Below are 19,117 nucleotides of genomic sequence, written 5' to 3' on the forward strand. Positions count from 1 at the left end.
TGCTCTCTTCTCACTGCTGACATCAGGAAGGAGGTACAGAACCCTCAGGACCCATACCACAAGGTTCAGGAGAAGTTATTATCCCTCAACCATCAAATTTTGAACCAGAGGGGATAACTTCACTCAAACCAACACTTAACTGTTTCCCACTTCTTAAGGATTCACTTTCAAGGACTCTTCGTCTCAAGTTCTCAATATTTATTGCTTATTTATTATTATTACTTTATTTGTATAATTTGGTGTCTTTTGCACATTGGTCATTTGTTTATCTTACGTGCAGTTTTTCATTGATTTGTTTTGTGTTTCTTTGTTTACTGTGAATGTCTGCAGGAAAATGAATCTAAGGGTTGTATACAGTGACATACATACACTTTGATTATTAAATATACCTTGAACTTTGGAATCCAAATAAAGTTATTTTGTTAAAACTGTTTGTCTGTCTTGTTCTAAAATAGAAACTCAAAAAACTTAAGAGCAACAAGTAAGGGAAAACTCATGCTAAACATCTCTGAATGAGTCCAATGGGGGAGCACAAAGAGGACAATTGCCAGATTCGTGTTTTGAAACTTTCCATTTGTGCAGAGAATCTTAACCTCAAACAGTCATGAAGATACTTGCTGGTAATCCTGCAAATTACTACTGGCATAACTATTGCTATTTCTATTGAAGATTCAGGCTAATAAGTACTCCAAGAGTTAAATTGCGAGGAGATAACAGAGTGGTATTTCTGGAATTTAGAAATTAAAGAATGACGACTGAAATTTGGCAGACATTAATGAGGTTGATGGAGCAAGGTGCCAAGGCATTTTATCTCAAAACAAAGCCAAAGAGTTCAGAAGCATATTTAGCTTCTTCGTACAAAGAGATAATAGAAATGTGGAGATTTGTTCCACAAAAGGCAGTTGATATGAATTGATATGAATTGCTAAATAACAAATGTGTAGGAGTTTGAATACTTGAAGAAACTATGAAGAAAAAGGTACTTGATCACAATCATTTCAAATGGCAGGACAGCCATGAAGCACCAACTGGTCAATACCTGCTGAGTATTCAAATATAAAAACATTTAACTGGAAATAAGTTAATTTTTGCAAGTTGAAAATGGATATGATCCTGATGAAACAGAATCAAATATTAGTAAGCAAAAGAATTGTACTTGGACGATGGGAGACTTTAGGAACTGAGGTTAAAAGGAGGCAAAATGACAATGTAGTAATAAAACAACCTGAATAACCAAGGACCAAAACAAAATGATATTCTCATGAAGGTGTCATTCATGGATGAGAGATTTAACATTATATCTCAAAGATGACACAGACTCTGCAGCACTTCCTCGATACTTTACTAATTGTGAATTTTGAACATTATTTATTTTCTCCTCAGACTCAGAGATATGGAATGTTAACAGCTTTGACTCAGTAATTTTTCCACTGTAAAGTCATGTGGTCAGTTTCATGTCTGAACTTTAAAGACTTGAAAATTCAATGTCAGTTGACACTTCAGTTCAATATTTATAGAACTTGATGTAGTATTAGTTGGGACATCTTTCCAATATGAAAAGTGAAGCTCTGTCTGCCTGCTCAAGAGAGTAGAAATGATCCAACACTACTGTCAAAGGATTTGTCCCAAACGGTCATGAAATAATCAAAAAAAAAAATAGATGACTTGGTCATATATTAAAAGGCTGATCCTGGCCAGTTTAACTAGCACATTTGTATCTATTACAACAGACAATATACTTCAAGATGCTAAAGGCAAAATGTGAGAGGAGGATGTAAATTGAAGAGTTAGAGGCAAACAAGGTGCCTCTTATTTTTCTGAACTGTCAAAAATTATTTCAAGTCTAGGCATCTAGTTTGCACATCTTTCACGAATTCATTCACTTGAGTACTTAATTCTTTTGATGTTGTCAAGTACAGATATAGAAATTTGACAACATACAGTATAGAAAAGATGTTTAATTTAGTTGTCGATTACAAATCAAATTTAAAACAACTGAGTTATCCACTTCACTAAATATTCAATTCAGCTTTCTGCTCCAGACATTTTACATTAGCCTCAACCTCAAATATATACTCCTAACCACCATTTCCTTCTTTATAAAACGCATCAATTTTCCTCATATGGATAAATGCCAAATGTTAGTCATTGTTAAAGTATGCAGCAGAGCCAATTGTAAACTGGACGAAGATTAGCAATCACACTGATTCTACACCTTAACAAATGCCAAAGGCAGGAAAATGATTTTATCAATATACAAAACAAATTTAGTTTTGTTCAATATTTTGTTTTGAACAAATTTACTATTTGTCCTGCAAATACTGTATAAAATTATTAATTTTTCAAATCTCAATTCCTCAGATTTTGGTTCCCCAGTACAAGTTGAACTGTCATGTTACTCACTCTGAGGTCCAACTGTAGGTTCCAGAATATGTAATTTGCATCGCATTTCAAGACTTATATTCCTGGAAATTAAGTATTTTTGAACAATAGCAATATTAATAGAATTATTGTTAATACCAGCACTTTTACAAGCATTGTGGAACTAATTTCTCCATAAAAATACAATTTTTAAAACCAACCTAACCAGCGATAAGTAGACTAACATTTTGGAAATCAAAGCCTTCAATTAGTCTCATTATTATCCTATATTTCCTCAAATGACTGCGCAAAATTATGTAATAATTTATTTTATACTACAATTAAATTGACTGGCTTGTATTGTTTCCAACCATAATCAGTGAAGGATCTACTTTATTTTTGTTTTCTCAGGAGGCTTCCCAAGTGCAAAATATTGTATACTCTCAAATCATTTCCTAACAACACATCAAGTGCCTAAAATCACCCCAGTCAGAAGCACTGAAATCGTACTCCAGTCTCACCATACAAAAGGTAAAGAAATCATAACAACATGAGATCAAGGATTTAAAACACTAGTTCAGGAATTTCAAAACTAAGGTTATTGGTCTATGGTATTGAGGTACAATTCTAAAATAAATAAAATTGTTCTTAGATAATTCAAGAAAACATCAATTTTTGTTATATATTAAGTTGAGGTGAATAAAAACCATGGAAATGAAATGAGGAATGGGAATAAAAGACATTCAGTTGCTAAATGCAGTCATTATTTATTAGTGTTTGATGAAGAGAAAAAGTCATGAATTTTAGTTTATGGTGCTTTAGTTCTCACATAAGTTTTTAATGCATATAGGCCTATGGCAAGTGGTACTTACTTCAAATGCTTTAGCACATTAAACTGGATGGAAAAGATTATCTCTTTAATTGAGAGAACAGCATCTAGAAGTCACCTTTATACCAGCACCATCAATGTTAGGCACAGCAATTTAGAAAACTTCCTCAGTGACAGTGTATTTCCATATGGAGATACCGAACTGAACATTAATAGCCAAATATCTGATCATTATGGTGCAGTAAAACTGATTTGGGAATAGACATGTGACAAAAATGAGATATTAATTTTTATGGTTTATTTTGCTTTTCTTTTTATCCTTCACCCTGGATTACATTTGATGAATTAGATGTTACATTGAAACTCTGTTCAGGCTCATTGCTGTATACTGTTAAGTTCACCCTGAATGAGTAGCTCCAAAAGGGTGAAAACTGCCAAAGCTGAATGGATTTTGATTTTGTCAACATGATGAGAACTCAAGAATATCAGTGATGAGTTTTTAGTAACAATCAGCAGATACTTAAAGTTGAGAAAAATACAGCAACTTTCCTTAATTAACCAACCATTCTAAAATTAGCATATTAACACAAACCTCAGCCATTCATCTGCAAAATAGAAGCTGAATAAGATAGTGAAGTACCATTTTTTAAAAAATGTTATAACATACAATGAAATAGATAAAATGATCTACACAGCTACATCAGGGTGTACCAGCTTGCTGACAAATTAAACGATTAAAATTAAAAGAAACAACTGCCATAGATACAGCTAAAAACCTTAAGATATTAACTGTTACAAATCTACCTCCATATAATCATTTTTCAAACACGCTCCAATGAATGCTTCTACCCTAAACCAGAAAAGAAATCCCTTCAGATTTACAACACCAATAATTTTTTTTTTCTAGTCAACTTTGTTAAGGAATATTTCTTAGCGTATAATTTCTTTCACAAAATCATTATTCATAGGCTAACAAATTGTGGGGGAGAACAGGGCAGAGACAAATTAGAGGCATCTCCTTTATGCATTTTTATGTCACCTGTAGATTTTTTTTAAAGAAACTATTTGCATTCCATGCCATTTTCTCCCTCTGCAACTCCCCCAGAATCATGATTTTTTTTTATATAAAAAGGGGGCAACAATATAATTGGCCAATTAGCTTCAAGGTATGGTTTCAGACACTGGTGTCAATTCCCTGGCTGTGTAGCATTCAAACTCTCAAAGGCAAGAGTAACCAGAAATTCACCAAGGTATTGTGGGGTAACAAGTATAATCTTCTCATGCACCACTTACTGTATCTACTGCAAAACTAAAACAATTTATAATCTGCACAAAACCCATTGTTCCAAACAAAAACAAATGCTAATCCACCCGATAAAATCTTTCTTCACCCCTCTGCCATTGGCAGAAAATCCTAAAGCCTTAAGTATGTACCACCAGCCTCTGTCCTATTGTTATAAGACAATTAAATGGTCCCCTAATATAAGATAGCCCTTTGGCCTCAATCTCTCTCGTTATGGACTTGCACCCTACTGTCTGGCTGCATTACACTCTATAACACTATTCTGCATTTTGTTATGGTTTTTCTTTGTACCACCCCAATGCAACGATGCAAAGAAATGATCTATATGGATGGCAAACAAACGGTTTTTCCCCCGTAGCTTAGTAGACATGACAACAATAAACTAATTTAATTTTCCAATTTAGGTGCTGGAAATATAAAATAGAAAAACTGAAATCGTTGGAAAGATTTAACAGCTTAAGTATTACAAAAGAAAACATTTGAGATGGGTGACCTTTCAACAGAATAAAGAAAAGTTAGAAATCAAAAACATTCTAGGTGAACAAGTCTTTTTAGCACTTCCCACTTTCATCATTTACGAAGAAAGAGAAAACCTGCAGCACACTACAGGCCCTTTGGCCTACAATGCTGTGCTGAACATGTACTTACTTTCAAAATTACCTCAGGTTATCTATAGTCCTCTATTTTTCTAAGCTCCATGTACCTATCCAGGAGTCTCTTAAAATAACCTATTGTATCTGACTCCACCACCGTCACCGGCAGCCCATTCCATGCACTCATCACTCTCTGCGTAAAAAAACTTACCACTGACATCTCCTCTGTACCTACTTCCAAGCACCTTAAAATTGTGCCCTCTCGTGTTAGCCATCTCAGCCCTGGGAAAAAGCCTCTGACTATCAACACGATCAATGCCTCTCATCATCTTATACACCTCTATCAGGTCACCTCTCATCCTCTGTCACTGCGAGGAGAAAAGGCCAAGTTCACTCAACCTATTCTCATAAATGCTCCCCAATCCAGGCAACATCCTTGTAAATCTCCACTGCACTCCTTCCTGGAGTAAGGTGATCAGAACTGAGCACAGTACTCCAAATGGGGTCTGATCAGGGTTCAAAGGAGCTGTAACATTATCTCTCGGCTCAATCCCATGGTTGTTGAAGGCCAATACACCGTATACCTTCTTAACCACACAGTCAACCTGAGCAACAGCTTTGAGTATCCTATGGACACAGACCCCAAGATCCCCCTGATTCTCCACACTGCCAAGAGTCTTACCATTAATACTATATTCTACCATCACCTTTGGCCTACCAAAATGTACCACCGCACATTTATCTGGGTTGAAATCCGTCTGCCACTTCTCAGCCCAGTTTTGCATCCAATTGATGTCCTGCTGTAACCTCTGACAGCCCTCCACACTATCCACAACACCCCCAACCTTTGTGTCATCTAATAAAACAGGTATTGGAAGGAGGAGTCTCTAAGACCATCCCCATTGATGGCGGGGCTCTGCATGTAAATGCTAAAGACAAAAGCATCTAGTTCAAGACTCTTTCAAAAAACTTTCTGCAGCATACACTGGGAATCATTGAGCCTATCATTCATTTCAAAATTAGACAGCATATAATAAATTAAGGGGAATGGTGTTAAGCCACCTTCAAAACCACACTTACTTATATGCAAGAACCTTTATGGTATCTCCCATTTCTCCAATCAAAATAATATAAGTTCCGTTAGACTTATACTATAACACAAGAGATTCTGAAGATGCTGGAAAACCCCTGCAATGTACATTATATGCTGGAGGATTTCAGCAAGTTATGTAACAACTACAGAAGCTCAAAGGCAGTTGATGTTTCAGGCTGAGACCCTTCAACAAAACAAATACCATCACAAACAAGGAAAAAGTCTGCAAATGCTGGAGGAACTCAACAGGCCAGACAGCATCTATGGAAAAAAGTACAGTTGACATTTTGGGCCAAGACCCTTCCACAGGACATACTTGATTTTTAAAGAAACAGAAAAAAAGATACAAGATATTACAGATTAAATATTAGCAGAATATTAACATTATTGACGTAGATTGGGAACAAGCAGGATCTCCCAGTGACCACCCATTTTAATTCCACTTCCCATTCCAATATGTCCATCCATGGCCTCCTCCACTGTTGAGATGAGGCCACACTTAGGTTGGAGGAACAACACCTTATATTCCGTTTGAGTAGCCTCCAACCTGATGGCATGAACATCAATTTCTCAAACTTCCGGTGATGTCCCCCCCCCAGCCCCTTCACCGTTTCCCAACCCCTTTTTCCCTCTCTCACCTATCTCCTTGCTCGGCCATTACCTCCCTCTGGTGCTCCTTCCCCCTTTTTCTTACTTCCATGGCCTCCTGTCTCTTTCACCAATCAACTTCCCAGCTCTTTACTTCATCCCTCCCCCTCCAGGTTTCACCTATCACCTGGTGGTTCTCTCTCCTCTCCCCACACCTTTTAAATCTACTCCTTGGCTTTTTTCCTCCAGTCCAGGCCCGAAACGGCAACTGTAATTTTTTTTCATGGATGCAGCCTGGCCTGCCAAGTTCCTCCAGCACTTTGTGTGTGTTGCTCAGAAGATTATACATTGTCCAATGTTCACTGGACTGAAATATAAATGACTATGTTTCCATTAGTGTACAATATTCCCCTTTAATGTTGAATTACATCCTCAACACTTTCCAGGCACATAAGTATTGGAAGAAAGAAATAAAGAATGAGGTGTAATCAAAGTGGAAGAGGACTTTAAACAAGGAGAATGAAATATGGAGGTTGGGATGGGACAGAAGAATTAAAAGCTTAAATATAAAGATGAAAGTTGTATCCAAGACATCTTCAAGGAGAGGTGCCTCAGAAAGGCAACGTCCATTATTAAGGACCCCCATTACCCAGGACTTGCTCTCTTCTCACTGTTACCATCAGGAAGGAGTTACTGGAGCCTGAAGGCACACATTCAGCTATTCAGGAACAGCTTCCTCCTCTTCCATTCCATTCCTGAATCAACATTGAACCCATGAACACTACCTCACTTTATTTTTTATTATTTCTGTTTCTGCACTATTTTTAATTTAATTCAATATACATATATACTTACTGTAACTGACTTTTTTCTATATTATCATGTACCTGTATTGCATTGTACTGCTGCAGCTGAGTTAACAAATTTCACAACACGTGGTGATATTGAACCCGATTCTGAGAAATGTAAAATGAAAATATTGGGAGACCATAAAACAATGCAAATGATGTAAAGCAAGCAAAACTTCTACAAGTTGAAACATGAGCAAAATTTCAGAGGTTTCCAAAATACCCAGGACATGCCCTCTTCTTACTACTGATGGTACAGTGTAATACATAAAATGTACTATGAAATACAATAAGAAATACAAGTAGTGCAAAAAGAAAGCAAAATAGTGAGCTAGTGTACACGGAGCGTCTGGAAATCTTATGGCGGAGGGGGAGAAGAGAAGCTGTTCTGAATCATTTACTATTCATTGATTATCATTGACATATGTAGTGAAATTTGTTGTTCTGCAGCGGTAAGAGGTACAGGAGCCTGAAGACACACAATGTTTCAGAACAGCTTCTCTTCTCCCCCTCTGCCATGAAGATTTCCAGACGCTCCGTGTACACTAGCTCACTATTTTGCTTTCTTTTTGCACTACTTGTATTTCTTACTGTATTTTATAGTACATTTTCGGTATTGCACTGTACTGCTGCAGAACAACAAATTTCACTACATATATCAATGATAATAAACCCGACTCCGAGTGAGGAGAATGGGAAGCTTAACAAGAGCGCGTCAAAATTGACAATACTGGCATTCATGAGGAGATTGACAGGAGAAAAAGGAGCAACAAGAAAGCTTAGTTCATCGTTAATTAAGGTGACATCTGCAGCGAAAGTGGAAAAGTGGCTAAGGACCAGCCTTTAGGACGACAGCTGAAAAAAAGGGTCTTCTCAATCACATTTCTCCACATAGAGTATACACAAAATTGTTCCCCAATCTTCTGTTGCAATTCCTTCCATTTTCACTGCTTTAGATCAGATATTACTGAGTAGTTGGAAATAAACATAGAATAAAAAAGAAATGTTAATAACTTTTTGAACCCTTATTGCTCCGTTATTTAGATCCTGAAGACCTACATATAAAGTAGATATGAAACAGCTTCTGAATTCTTAGTATACTAAAAGATGTAATCAGTATTTGCAAGAATTTAAAGACCAACATTTAAAAATACACTTCGAAGTCGATCCAGCCACAAACCACTTGTGATGTTGCAGCTACTCTAAAAGTAATCAATTTGGCTGAATCGCATTTCCCTATAGAAACGAAAAGAAAGGAATTGAGGACAAGTCAAAAAACTTACTTGAAGATAACGTTAGTTAATGCTTCGTTGCACTAAAAATATTAAACTTTACGAACCATGTACATCCGAACAGTGCCGGTGTACTCACTTTCGTCCTGCCATTAATATTATAGCTGCCCAGTTTTCCGTTGCAATGTCGGATTAGATCGTCCATGCTATTCATTAGGTATCCGATCTGCATACAGCCCGGCTCCTTGCCATCTATCCAGGTGATCTGGTCACCGCGAATATCCTTGGAGGAGTCGCCTTTCTGGTTGACCACCTGGCCATCAGTGAAACGGCCGCTGCGGTGCAATTCCCTCACCTCCCGCAGCACACAGTCGCCCGTCTCCTCGCCCAGGAAGTTGTCCACCACGCAGATGCCATGCTTGTTCATGCAGGGCACGATATAGTCCTGAACCAGAATCTGGGAGCTGCCGCTTAGTCCATGTGGCCCCCTGTGACTCCGACTATTGATGCCAGGTCCGGTTAGCAGGTGGCCCGCTGTCCCCGGGGAGTCTTGGCTCCTCTCCGACTGCTGCCCGTTGACGGGATCCGGTGTGATGGGCGGCCGCGGCAGCTGGTAGTTGCTATTCACCGTAGCGTTACGCGTGCCCTCGCCAGCCGCTCTTCCCAGGCGGCTCGCCGCCTCCTTGCAGACCTGTTTGTGTTTCTTCCAGTCCTGCTTCTGATGTTCTTTACTGCAATAGAAGGATCTTTTGCAGCGCCCGCACAGTAGCAGCTTCTCCATTTTGCCGCACAGTTCGCAGCTCTGGTCCTGGTCGGCGGCCGGCGGCCGAGTTTCGGGCGTCAGACTATTTTCGCTGGCCATACCGGGGAGGGGAAGGAGGGAGGGAGAAAGGAGGGAACGGAGGGGGGAAGGAAAGGAGGGTAGCCTCGACCAGGGTGGATCGGGGTGGGAAAGGGGCGAGAGAGAGGGAAGGAGGGGGAGGGAAGAGAAGGAACCCTTCTTGACAGCGATATGCTCAGCTCAGCCCTCACTCCCACGCGGGCTCGTGCACACGCGCGTGCACGTTGACCGGCTCTTGGGCCAGCGAATCACGGTCCGCCCTGCCGTGCCGTGCCTGCCGCTCCGGCTCTGGCTCCGTCAATCCTTGCCCCGGCCGTTCGTAGTGAATGTCGTTCAAATTCTAGCCGCCATTGCCCCGCGCGAATACGCGTGGCGCTGAGTTTGGGGCGGCGGGCTGAACGGACAACCCGTTTATTTTCGCCACCCTCTCTCAGCGTGTGAAGTGGCCGCTAACTGCCTCCATCGCGGAGTGTTCTTTTTCGGGCGACCTCGCTCGTCGGACAGAAGCAGGAGGATATGGTGCGTTTTCGTCTTTATCTCGGGTGCCTCCCCTCAGATAGCTGGCGGGCGGAGCTAGACTTCCAGTAACTCATGTAACCACAGTAAACACCTCCTGCTTGGGTAAACGCTGTGAACATACCGTTCCTGGGGATCAACTTACATTGTAGGAGTATGTGCAACAAATTCCCCGACGGGGTTGTTCATTCACGCCTCTCCTATTCTTAAACTATCTGCAGTGGGTTTAGTTTCTCCTCGCCCCCTACATAAATGCACCTATATAACCCGTCTTCCTACATAAATGCAAGGTTTTAATTTGTTCCTGCTTTATTTCATTATTTTTGCGATTTAATCGCGAGAGGCAAAATACTGCGGGTGCTGGAAGTCTGAAATTAAAAAGAAATGTTGGAAATGCTCGCACATCGGGAAAATCCTGTGAAAGAGGAACTGTTTCGGCCCGATTAACTTTCATCTTATCCCTTAAGGTCATGGACAAGAAATTTAACACTCTTACTGCACAAATCGCAGTATGAGTTTTCCAGCATTTCCTGTGTTTGTCGCAATTTAAGTGTTCCTGCCGTTTGCCCTTTGTATAGGACCTTGGGGAGAGCACACCTGGAGAATATATACAATATTGATCTTGCGATGATACGCTTCCTATAGGGGGGCTGGTTTCTGGGATGAAGGGATTGAGAAATTACCACCTTGGTGAAATAAAAGATGACAACATTGAAGTATTCCAAGTGTGTTTAGTGGGCTAAACGTGCATATGCGTGAACAATGTTTTCTTTCGCTGAGGAATATGGAACCAGGGGCTATAGCTTCAAAATGAAAAGTAAGCCAAATAGAGCTGAGTTGAGGAGAAAGTCAATCATAGTGGTGATTCTTTGAAATTATTTCGCCCAAAGGACTGTTGGAAGCTCATTGGCTAGGACAGATAATTCATTATTTCAACCGTAGAACCCCCCCCCCCTTTTAGGTCCAATGGGCACTGTAACTAGCCAGTTCTGTTCAGCCTCTCTTCACCTTTATTCCATTACTCTGAATTTCAAAGTTCTAAGGCAATTGGCATTTTGATGCTAATAATCAACAAACCTATTTCCTTTTGGACAAATATCCCATTGCACCTTGTAACACATCTGCAGCCTCACAACAGCATACAACTAATGTTAAACCTTACACATTTTTGCTCTTACATACTGAAACCATTCTAAATTGGTAACCAATAATTATTTGTAATGCTGCTTACAAATTGTTTTCGCATAATATTGAGTGGAGGATGGTTTTGTACTTATCTTCTTGTGTGGTACTCTTAAATTTAAACAATACTTAACAATTTTAATTTCTATGTCAGTACATTCTGTGTGATATTTTGAAAGCTATTTTATATTCTATAATTATAAACTATGAAAATATGTATGCTGTTGATCCTATGCAGAGGTGTTGTACTTTTATTTAAGTTAATTGCATAAAGTGTCATGCTAGGAACTGTGCAGTTCCCTTTGAGCACATGATGACTTTTCGAGTTCAATTTATTGTCATTCAACCACACACATGTACACAGCTAAATGAAATATCGCACCTCTTTTGCCTCTTATACTACAGTAGCATGATAAAAGAAAAATAATTTTATACAGTGACCTACATCAGTATTCAAGTTTCTTTTAATTCATTACTATTGTGTTTCCAACATTTCTGGAAGTTTTCAAAGCATACAGCATTCTTGGTATCAGCTTTCATGGTGATCACATCAATCACATTCCATATTAATTGGTATTTTGATGAATTATTTCATTTATCAGATCTAAGAAGCCATTTTGTAAAGTCCCTAGCTACCAAATAAATAAAATCTTCAATTCTTGGTAGTTAATTTTCTTATTCAAGTATAAGATAAAATGAAGTTGATTCATTTTATTATGCCAATATGTTGAATATATACAAGATATGTTGGTATCTAAACAGATTGTCATAAATCGTTAATTAATCAATTACAATAATTTTTAAAATCTTATTTATGACCTGTTTTCCTGGTTTCAAAAACAACAAACTTGTATAAGCATTGCATTCTCTTGTTGCTTACTTAAATATTCAGAACCAGAATTCAAGTATTATTTTTTAAGTGTCATCTTGTCAACCAGTGGTTACAAGTTACAGTCATCTGCAGTCACCTTATAGTTGTGAGAATCCCTTGTTCTGTGAGTTTTCTTTCTAGAAAATTTAATATTATTTTGTTAGGATTTCTCAGAATATAACTTTAATACCACATCCTTTTCCTGATCCTTTTTTGAAAACAAAGTGGTTAGTTTAATAACTGACAATCAGGTTTGTCAACAAATTCCATGATACATGCCGGTTAATGATTCTGATTCTGCTTCTGACTAACCTCTATAAAGTCTCCAGAGCTTCTTTCTCTTGATACTCTGCCAAATTATAATCCAGCAGATGGGCTGACTTATATTTTGTTACTCAATAAAACATTTTTAAAAAATTAAAGGGAAACACAGAGCTGGGATAACTCGTGTACATTCATAATTTTACCCTTAGGGAGACCCATGCATCTGACATTCATGTACTTCTTACATATAACCCACAATACATTATTTAAACAAAGGATATTTAAACAATGTTTACAATACTACTCAACTATTACTGAAATATTACATACACACCTCTCTGCTTAGCTATAAACTCCAACTCAATACAGAATGCATCTCAACTTATATATAGAATATTATATAGTACAACTACTATATAGACATCCACAGCACAGTACATTTTAAATTGCCAATTTCAGGTCTAAAGATTTGATTTCTAACTCTTGTGGGATAGCACCTTTCCTGACAAGGGGGATCACTCTGCTTGGCAGGAGAGAATTGTGGGTGTGAACCAATCTTAGGATCTGGAGCTGCCTCCGTGGTGGTTGAAGGAGTTGACTCTAGGAATGCAGGAAGTGGTTTTGACAGCAATGGATATCTTTCTTCTGGATGTGTTGGCATCCTGGACAGTGCTTGGCAAGCTTCACTGGACAACGTGGATCATAATATGTAAATACTGTGTCTGATGTTATCATTTCCTCTACCTTTTTGAAAGCCACCTCGCACTGCTTTGTCCATTGCAATTTCTTCCCGATCTGTAGTACTGAGTTCAGGGGGTGGAGCACAGTAGCCAAGTTTGTCAGGAATCTGTTGTAGTAATTGGCAAATCCTAAAAAGGACCCCAACTGTGACTTGTCTTTTGGCCCTGGAGCATCCAGCACTGCTTGAATTTTCTCAGCACATTTGTAAATCCTTGTGTGTCAATAGTGTGACCATAGTAAGTGATGCTTGGTTTAAAGAGTATGCACTTGTTTTGTTCTGCTCTGAGCCCAAAATTTTCTTATCTTTTTAACAGTCGTGAGATCTTGGAGATGTTCCTTACCAATAACAATAATGTCATCCAGGTAACACTGACCCTGGTCCATAGCAGGTGCAGATGCTATTCTAAAGATAAGCACGTTATGGTGATAAAGCCCTTTGTGAGTGTTCACAGTGAGAAGCACTTTGGCTCTTCTTCCATCTCCATCTGTATGTTGGCCTCAGGTAGGTTCACTTTACTGAAGGATTTTCCTCCAGAAAGGTTTGCAAAGATATCCTATATCCTGGGCAGAAGGTATTGATCTACTTCTGGTACTGGGTTGACGGTGACCTTGAAATCACCACAGATCCTGAAAGTCTGATTCTCCTTGGCTTCTGGGACAACTAGCATTGCCCATAGTCTCCACTCAACCTTGGAAATAATTTCTTCAGCTTCCATGCGATCTAGCTTTCTGGTTACTTTATCACAGATAAGGAACCAAATAGGCTTTACGAAACTTGGGGTGTGGCATTATCATATAGCACTATTTTACCCTTGATATGTTTAAGTTTTCCCGTGCTATCCTTGAACAGTGCAGCAACACCATCTCGCACCTTTCTTAATTTACTTTCAGTTAACTCTAGCAGGGTATATGGCATGCGAATAGTGGATGGATCTCCAATCACATAATAATTATCGCAGCCACTCATGTCCCCAATGCTGGCCACAGATTTTACCACATGCAAGCTCAATGCGGTATCTCGTTGTTAGAAATGTCATTCCCACAAAGGTTACATTTTCTCCTAAATAAGTTCTTAATTGGTTACCTGCAGTCTTCAGTTCAGCATCTTTGAAATGCCATTCAAGCTCATTTTGTGGAATGACTGAAACAGCCAAGCCAGTGGTCAATTCCATTTTAATTAATTTCTTGTTTGTCTATTAGACTATAAGACATAGGAGCAGAATTAGGCCATTCAGGCCCTCCAGTCTGTTCTGCCATTCCATCATGGCTGATCCTGGATCCCACTCAACCCTATACACCTGCCTTCTGGCCATAACCTTTGATGCCCTGACCAATCGGGAAGCTATCAATTTTTGCTTTAAATATACCCACAGTCTTGGCCTCCACAGCTGTCTGTGGCAGAGCATTCCACAGATTCACTACCCTATGGCTAAAAAATTCTTCCTTACCTCTGTTCTGAAGGGTCGCCCCTCAATTTTGAGGCTGCGCCCTCTAGTTCTGGACACCCCACCATAGGAAACATCCTCTCCACATCCACCACATTTAGTCCTTTCAACATTCGGCATGTTTCAATGAGATCCCTCCACATTCTTCTATATTCCAGTGATTACAAACCCAAAGCTGCCAAATGCTTCAAGTATGTTAACCCCTTCATTCCCAGAATCATCCTCGTGAGCTGCCTCTGGCTTCTTTCCAGTGACAGCCTTTCTGGGATATGGGGCCCAAAACTGTTGACAGTACTCCAAGTGCAGCCTGACCAGTGTCTTATAAAATCTCAGCATTATATCCTTGTTTTTATACTCTATTGCCCTTGAAATGAATGCCAACATTGCATTTGCCTTTATTACCACAGACTCAACCTGTAAATTAATTTACTGGAGACTTCCATGAGATCTCCTAAGTCCCTTTACACCTCTAAAGTTTGAATTTTCTCCCAATTTAGATAACAGTCTGCACTTTTGTTTCTTATACCAAAATGCATTATCATACATTTCCCAACATTGTCTTCCGTTTGCTACTTTTTTGCCCATTCTTCCAATCCTTCTGTAATTGCATTGCTTTCACAGAACTACCTACCCCTACGTATCATAGAACATAGAAATCTACAGCACGTTACAGGCCCTTCGGCCCACAATGTTGTGCCAACCATGTAACCTACTCTAGAAACTGCCTGCAATTTCCCTAGCGTATAGCCCTCTATTTTTCTGAGCTCGATATACCAATCTGAGAGGCTTTTAAAAGACCCTATGCATTCCATGCACCCACCACTCTTTGTGTGAAAAACTTACCCCTGACATCCCCTTGGTACCTATTTCCAAGCACCTTAAAACTATGCCCCCTCATGTTAGCCATTTCAGCCCAGGAAAAAAGCCTCTGGCTATTAACATGATAAATCCTCAAACTTTGTCACAAAGCCATCAATTCCATTTCCTAAATCATTGACAAACCATATGAAAAGTATTGTGGTCCCAGTACTGACCACTGAGGAACTCTTAGTCATTGGCAGCCACCCAGAAAAAGCCCCCCTTATTCCCACTCATTGCCTCCCGCCTGTCAGCCATATCTCTATCCATGCCAGTATTTTTCCTGCAATGCCATGGGATTTTATCTTATTAAGCAGCCTCATGTGTGGCACCTTATCAGATGCCTTCTGAAAATCCAAGTAAATGACATCCACTGCCTCGCCTTTGTCCACCCTGCTTGTTACTTTCTTGAAGAACTCTTTTAACAGATTTGTCAGGCAAGATTTCCCTTTACAGAAACCATGCTGACTTTGACTTTTTTTTTAATCATTATTGTCCAAGTACCCCGAGACCTCATTCTTAATAATGAACTCCAACACATTCCCAACCACTGAGGTTAACCTAACGGGCCTATAATTTCTGGTGAACGCAGCAGGCCAGGCAGCATCTCTAGGAAGAGGTGCAGTCGACGTTTCAGGCCGAGACCCTTCGTAAGGACTAACTGAAGGAAGAGTGAGTAAGGGATTTGAAAGTGGGAGGGGGAGATCCAAAATGAAAGAAGACAGGAGGGGGAGGGATGGAGCCAAGAGCTGGACAGGTGATAGGCAAAAGGGACACGAGAGGACCATGGGACAGGAGTCCCGGGAAGAAAGACAAGGGGGGGGGGGACCCAGAGGACGGGCAGGGGGCACATTCAGAGGGACAGATGGAGAAAAAGGAGAGTGAGAGAAAGAATGCGTGCATAAGAATAAGTAACAGATGGGGTACGAGGAGGAGGTGGGGCACCAGCGGAAGTCAGAGAAGTCGATGTTCATGCCATCAGGTTGGAGGCTACCCAGATGGAACACAAGGCGTTGTTCCTCCAACCTGAGCGCGGCTCCACCTTTACAGTAGAGGAGGCCGTGGACAGACACGTCAGAATGGGAATGGGACGCAGAACCAAAATGTGTGGCCACTGGGAGATCCTGCTTTCTCTGGCGGACAGAGCAAAGCGGCCTACCAGTCTGCGTCGGGTCTCGCCAACATATAAAAGGCCACATCAGGAGCACCGGACGCAGTACACCACCCCAGCCGCCGGAGAAAGCAGGATCTCCCAGTGGCCACACATTTTGGTTCCGCGTCCCATTCCCATTCTGACGTGTCTGTCCACGGCCTCCTCTACTGTAAAGGTGGAGCCGCGCTCAGGTTGGAGGAACAACGCCTTGTGTTCCGTCTGGGTAGCCTCCAACCTGATGGCATGAACATCGACTTCTCTGACTTCCACTGGTGCCCCACCTCCCCCTCGTACCCCATCTGTTACTTATTTTTATGCACGCATTCTTTCTCTCACTCTCCTTTTTCTCCCTCTGTCCCTCTGAAGGTGCCCCTTGCCCGTCCTCTGGGTCCCCCCCCACCTTGTCTTTCTTCCCGGACCTCCTGTCCCATGGTCCTCTCGTGTCCCTTTTGCCTATCACATGTCCAGCTCTTGGCTCCATCCCTCCCCCTCCTGTCTTCTCCTATCATTTTGGATCTCCCCCTCCCCCTCCAACTTTCAAATCCCTTACTCACTCTTCCTTCAGTTAGTCCTGATGAAGGGTCTCGGCCTGAAACATCGACTGCACCTCTTCCTAGAGATGCTGCCTGGCCTGCTGCTTTCACCAGCAACTTTTATGTGTGTTGCTTGAATTTCCAGCATCTGCAGAATTCCTGTTGTTTGGGCCTATAATTTCCATTCCTTTGCCTTCCTCCCCTCTTAAAGAATGGAGTGATATTTGCAATTTTACAGTCCTTCAGGACCATGCCAGAATCAAGTGTTTCTTGAAAGATCATGACCAATGCACCTGCTATCACTTCAGAAACCTCTTTCAGAACTCTAGGATGTAGTCCATCTGATTCAGGTGACTTATCCACTTAAGACCTTTCAGTGTGCTTAGCACTTTTTCCTTTGCAATAGCAATGGCACTCACTCCTGCTTCCTGACATTCACGGACCTCTGGTACACTGCTTGTGTCTTCCACAGTGAAGACTGATGCAAAGTACTTAGTAAGTTCATCCGCCATTTCATTGTCCCCCATTACTATCGCACCAGCATCATTTTCCAGTGGTCCAATATCAACTCTCACCTCTCTTTTACTCTTTATATATCTGAAAAAGCTTTTCGTATCCTGTTCTATATTATTAGCTAGTTTGCCCTCACGTTTTATCTTTTCCCTCCTTATGGCTTTTTTAGTTGCCTTTTGTTGGATTTTAAGTTTCCTAATCGTCCAACTTGCCACTCACTTTTGCTACCTTATATGGCCTTTCTTTGGCTTTTATGCAGTCCCGAACTTTCATTGTCAGCCACGGTTACTTACCCTTTCCATTTGAGAACTACTTCTGTGAACTATTCACAGAAACTTCAGCCACCTCTGCTCTCTTTTAAATCCACCTAAGCTCCTCTCTCATGTCTCTGTAATTCCCTTTATTCTATTGCAATACTGATACAACTGCCTTGTGCTTCTCCATGTCAAATTGCAGCATGAATTCAATCATATTATGATCACTCAATCCCCTTCCATATTGAAGTCCCCCATTACAAGTGTGATATTATCCTTATTACATCCCCTTTCCACCCCGGGTACTACATTTAAGGCACCCGTTAGTCTTGCGAGACCATGGATCTGTGCCTGGAAAGTCTTCACTTTCCAGGGCGCAGGCAGACCTGGGCAAGGTTGTATGGAAGACCAGCAGTTGCCCATGCTGCAAGTCTCTCCTCTCCACGACACTAATGTTGTCTGAGGGAAGGGCATTAGGGCCTACAGCTTGGCACCAGTGTCGTCGCAGAGCAATGTGTGATTAAGTGCCTTGCTCAAGGACACAACACGTTGCTTCAGCAGGGGCTCGAATTCACGACCTTCAGGTCGCTAGTCCAATGCCTTAACCACTTGGCCACGTCCCCGGGTACTACATATGATTCCCATAATGGTTTTTTTAACCCTTGCAGTTCTTAACACCACCCCACAAAGATTCAACATTCTCTGACCCTATGTCACCTCTTTCTGAAGAAGTAATTCCATCCCTTATCAACAGAGCTTCACCACCACCTATGCCTTCATGTCTGTCCTTTCAATATAAAGTATATCCTTTGATATTAAGCTCCCAATTTTGACCTCCTTTCAGCCACAACTCAGTGATTCCCACAATGTCATACAGACAAATCTCTAATTGTGCCACCCAAATTTATCCACCTTATTTTGAATACAATGTGTATTTAAATACAGCACCTTCAGTCCTGCACTCTTCACCCTTTTGAATTTTGCCTCTGTGGTACATGTCGACTATTTGCACTGTCTGCATTTGTACCCAAATGCATACTGCTTATCCTGCCTTACATTCATATTACACCCATCATCTACTGGTAAGCCTACTGGCTCA

At 40.7% G+C, this 19,117-nt stretch overlaps 1 protein-coding gene across 10 annotated transcripts in view; it reads right to left on the reverse strand.

The window, feature by feature from the left end:
* Positions 1-10,236, reverse strand: part of egln1a (egl-9 family hypoxia-inducible factor 1a) — a 104,764-nt gene extending 94,528 nt beyond the window's left edge. For 2 of the 10 annotated variants that reach the window (XR_011884990.1, XR_011884991.1), the window contains exon 1: positions 8,987-10,233. Coding sequence is in view for 5 of the 10 variants with exons in the window: in XM_072251063.1 (XP_072107164.1) it covers positions 8,987-9,709 (723 nt within the window). In the remaining 5 variants the exon portion in view is untranslated. Of the gene's footprint in view, positions 1-8,986 lie in introns of all 10 variants that reach the window. The other 8 variants (XR_011884988.1, XR_011884989.1, XR_011884987.1 and 5 more) reach the window with 5 other exon arrangements.
* Between the last annotated feature and the right edge of the window lie 8,881 nt (positions 10,237-19,117).

This window comes from Mobula birostris, chromosome 2, assembly GCF_030028105.1.
Source record: "Mobula birostris isolate sMobBir1 chromosome 2, sMobBir1.hap1, whole genome shotgun sequence".
In the NCBI taxonomy this organism is placed as follows: Eukaryota; Metazoa; Chordata; class Chondrichthyes; order Myliobatiformes; family Myliobatidae; genus Mobula; species Mobula birostris.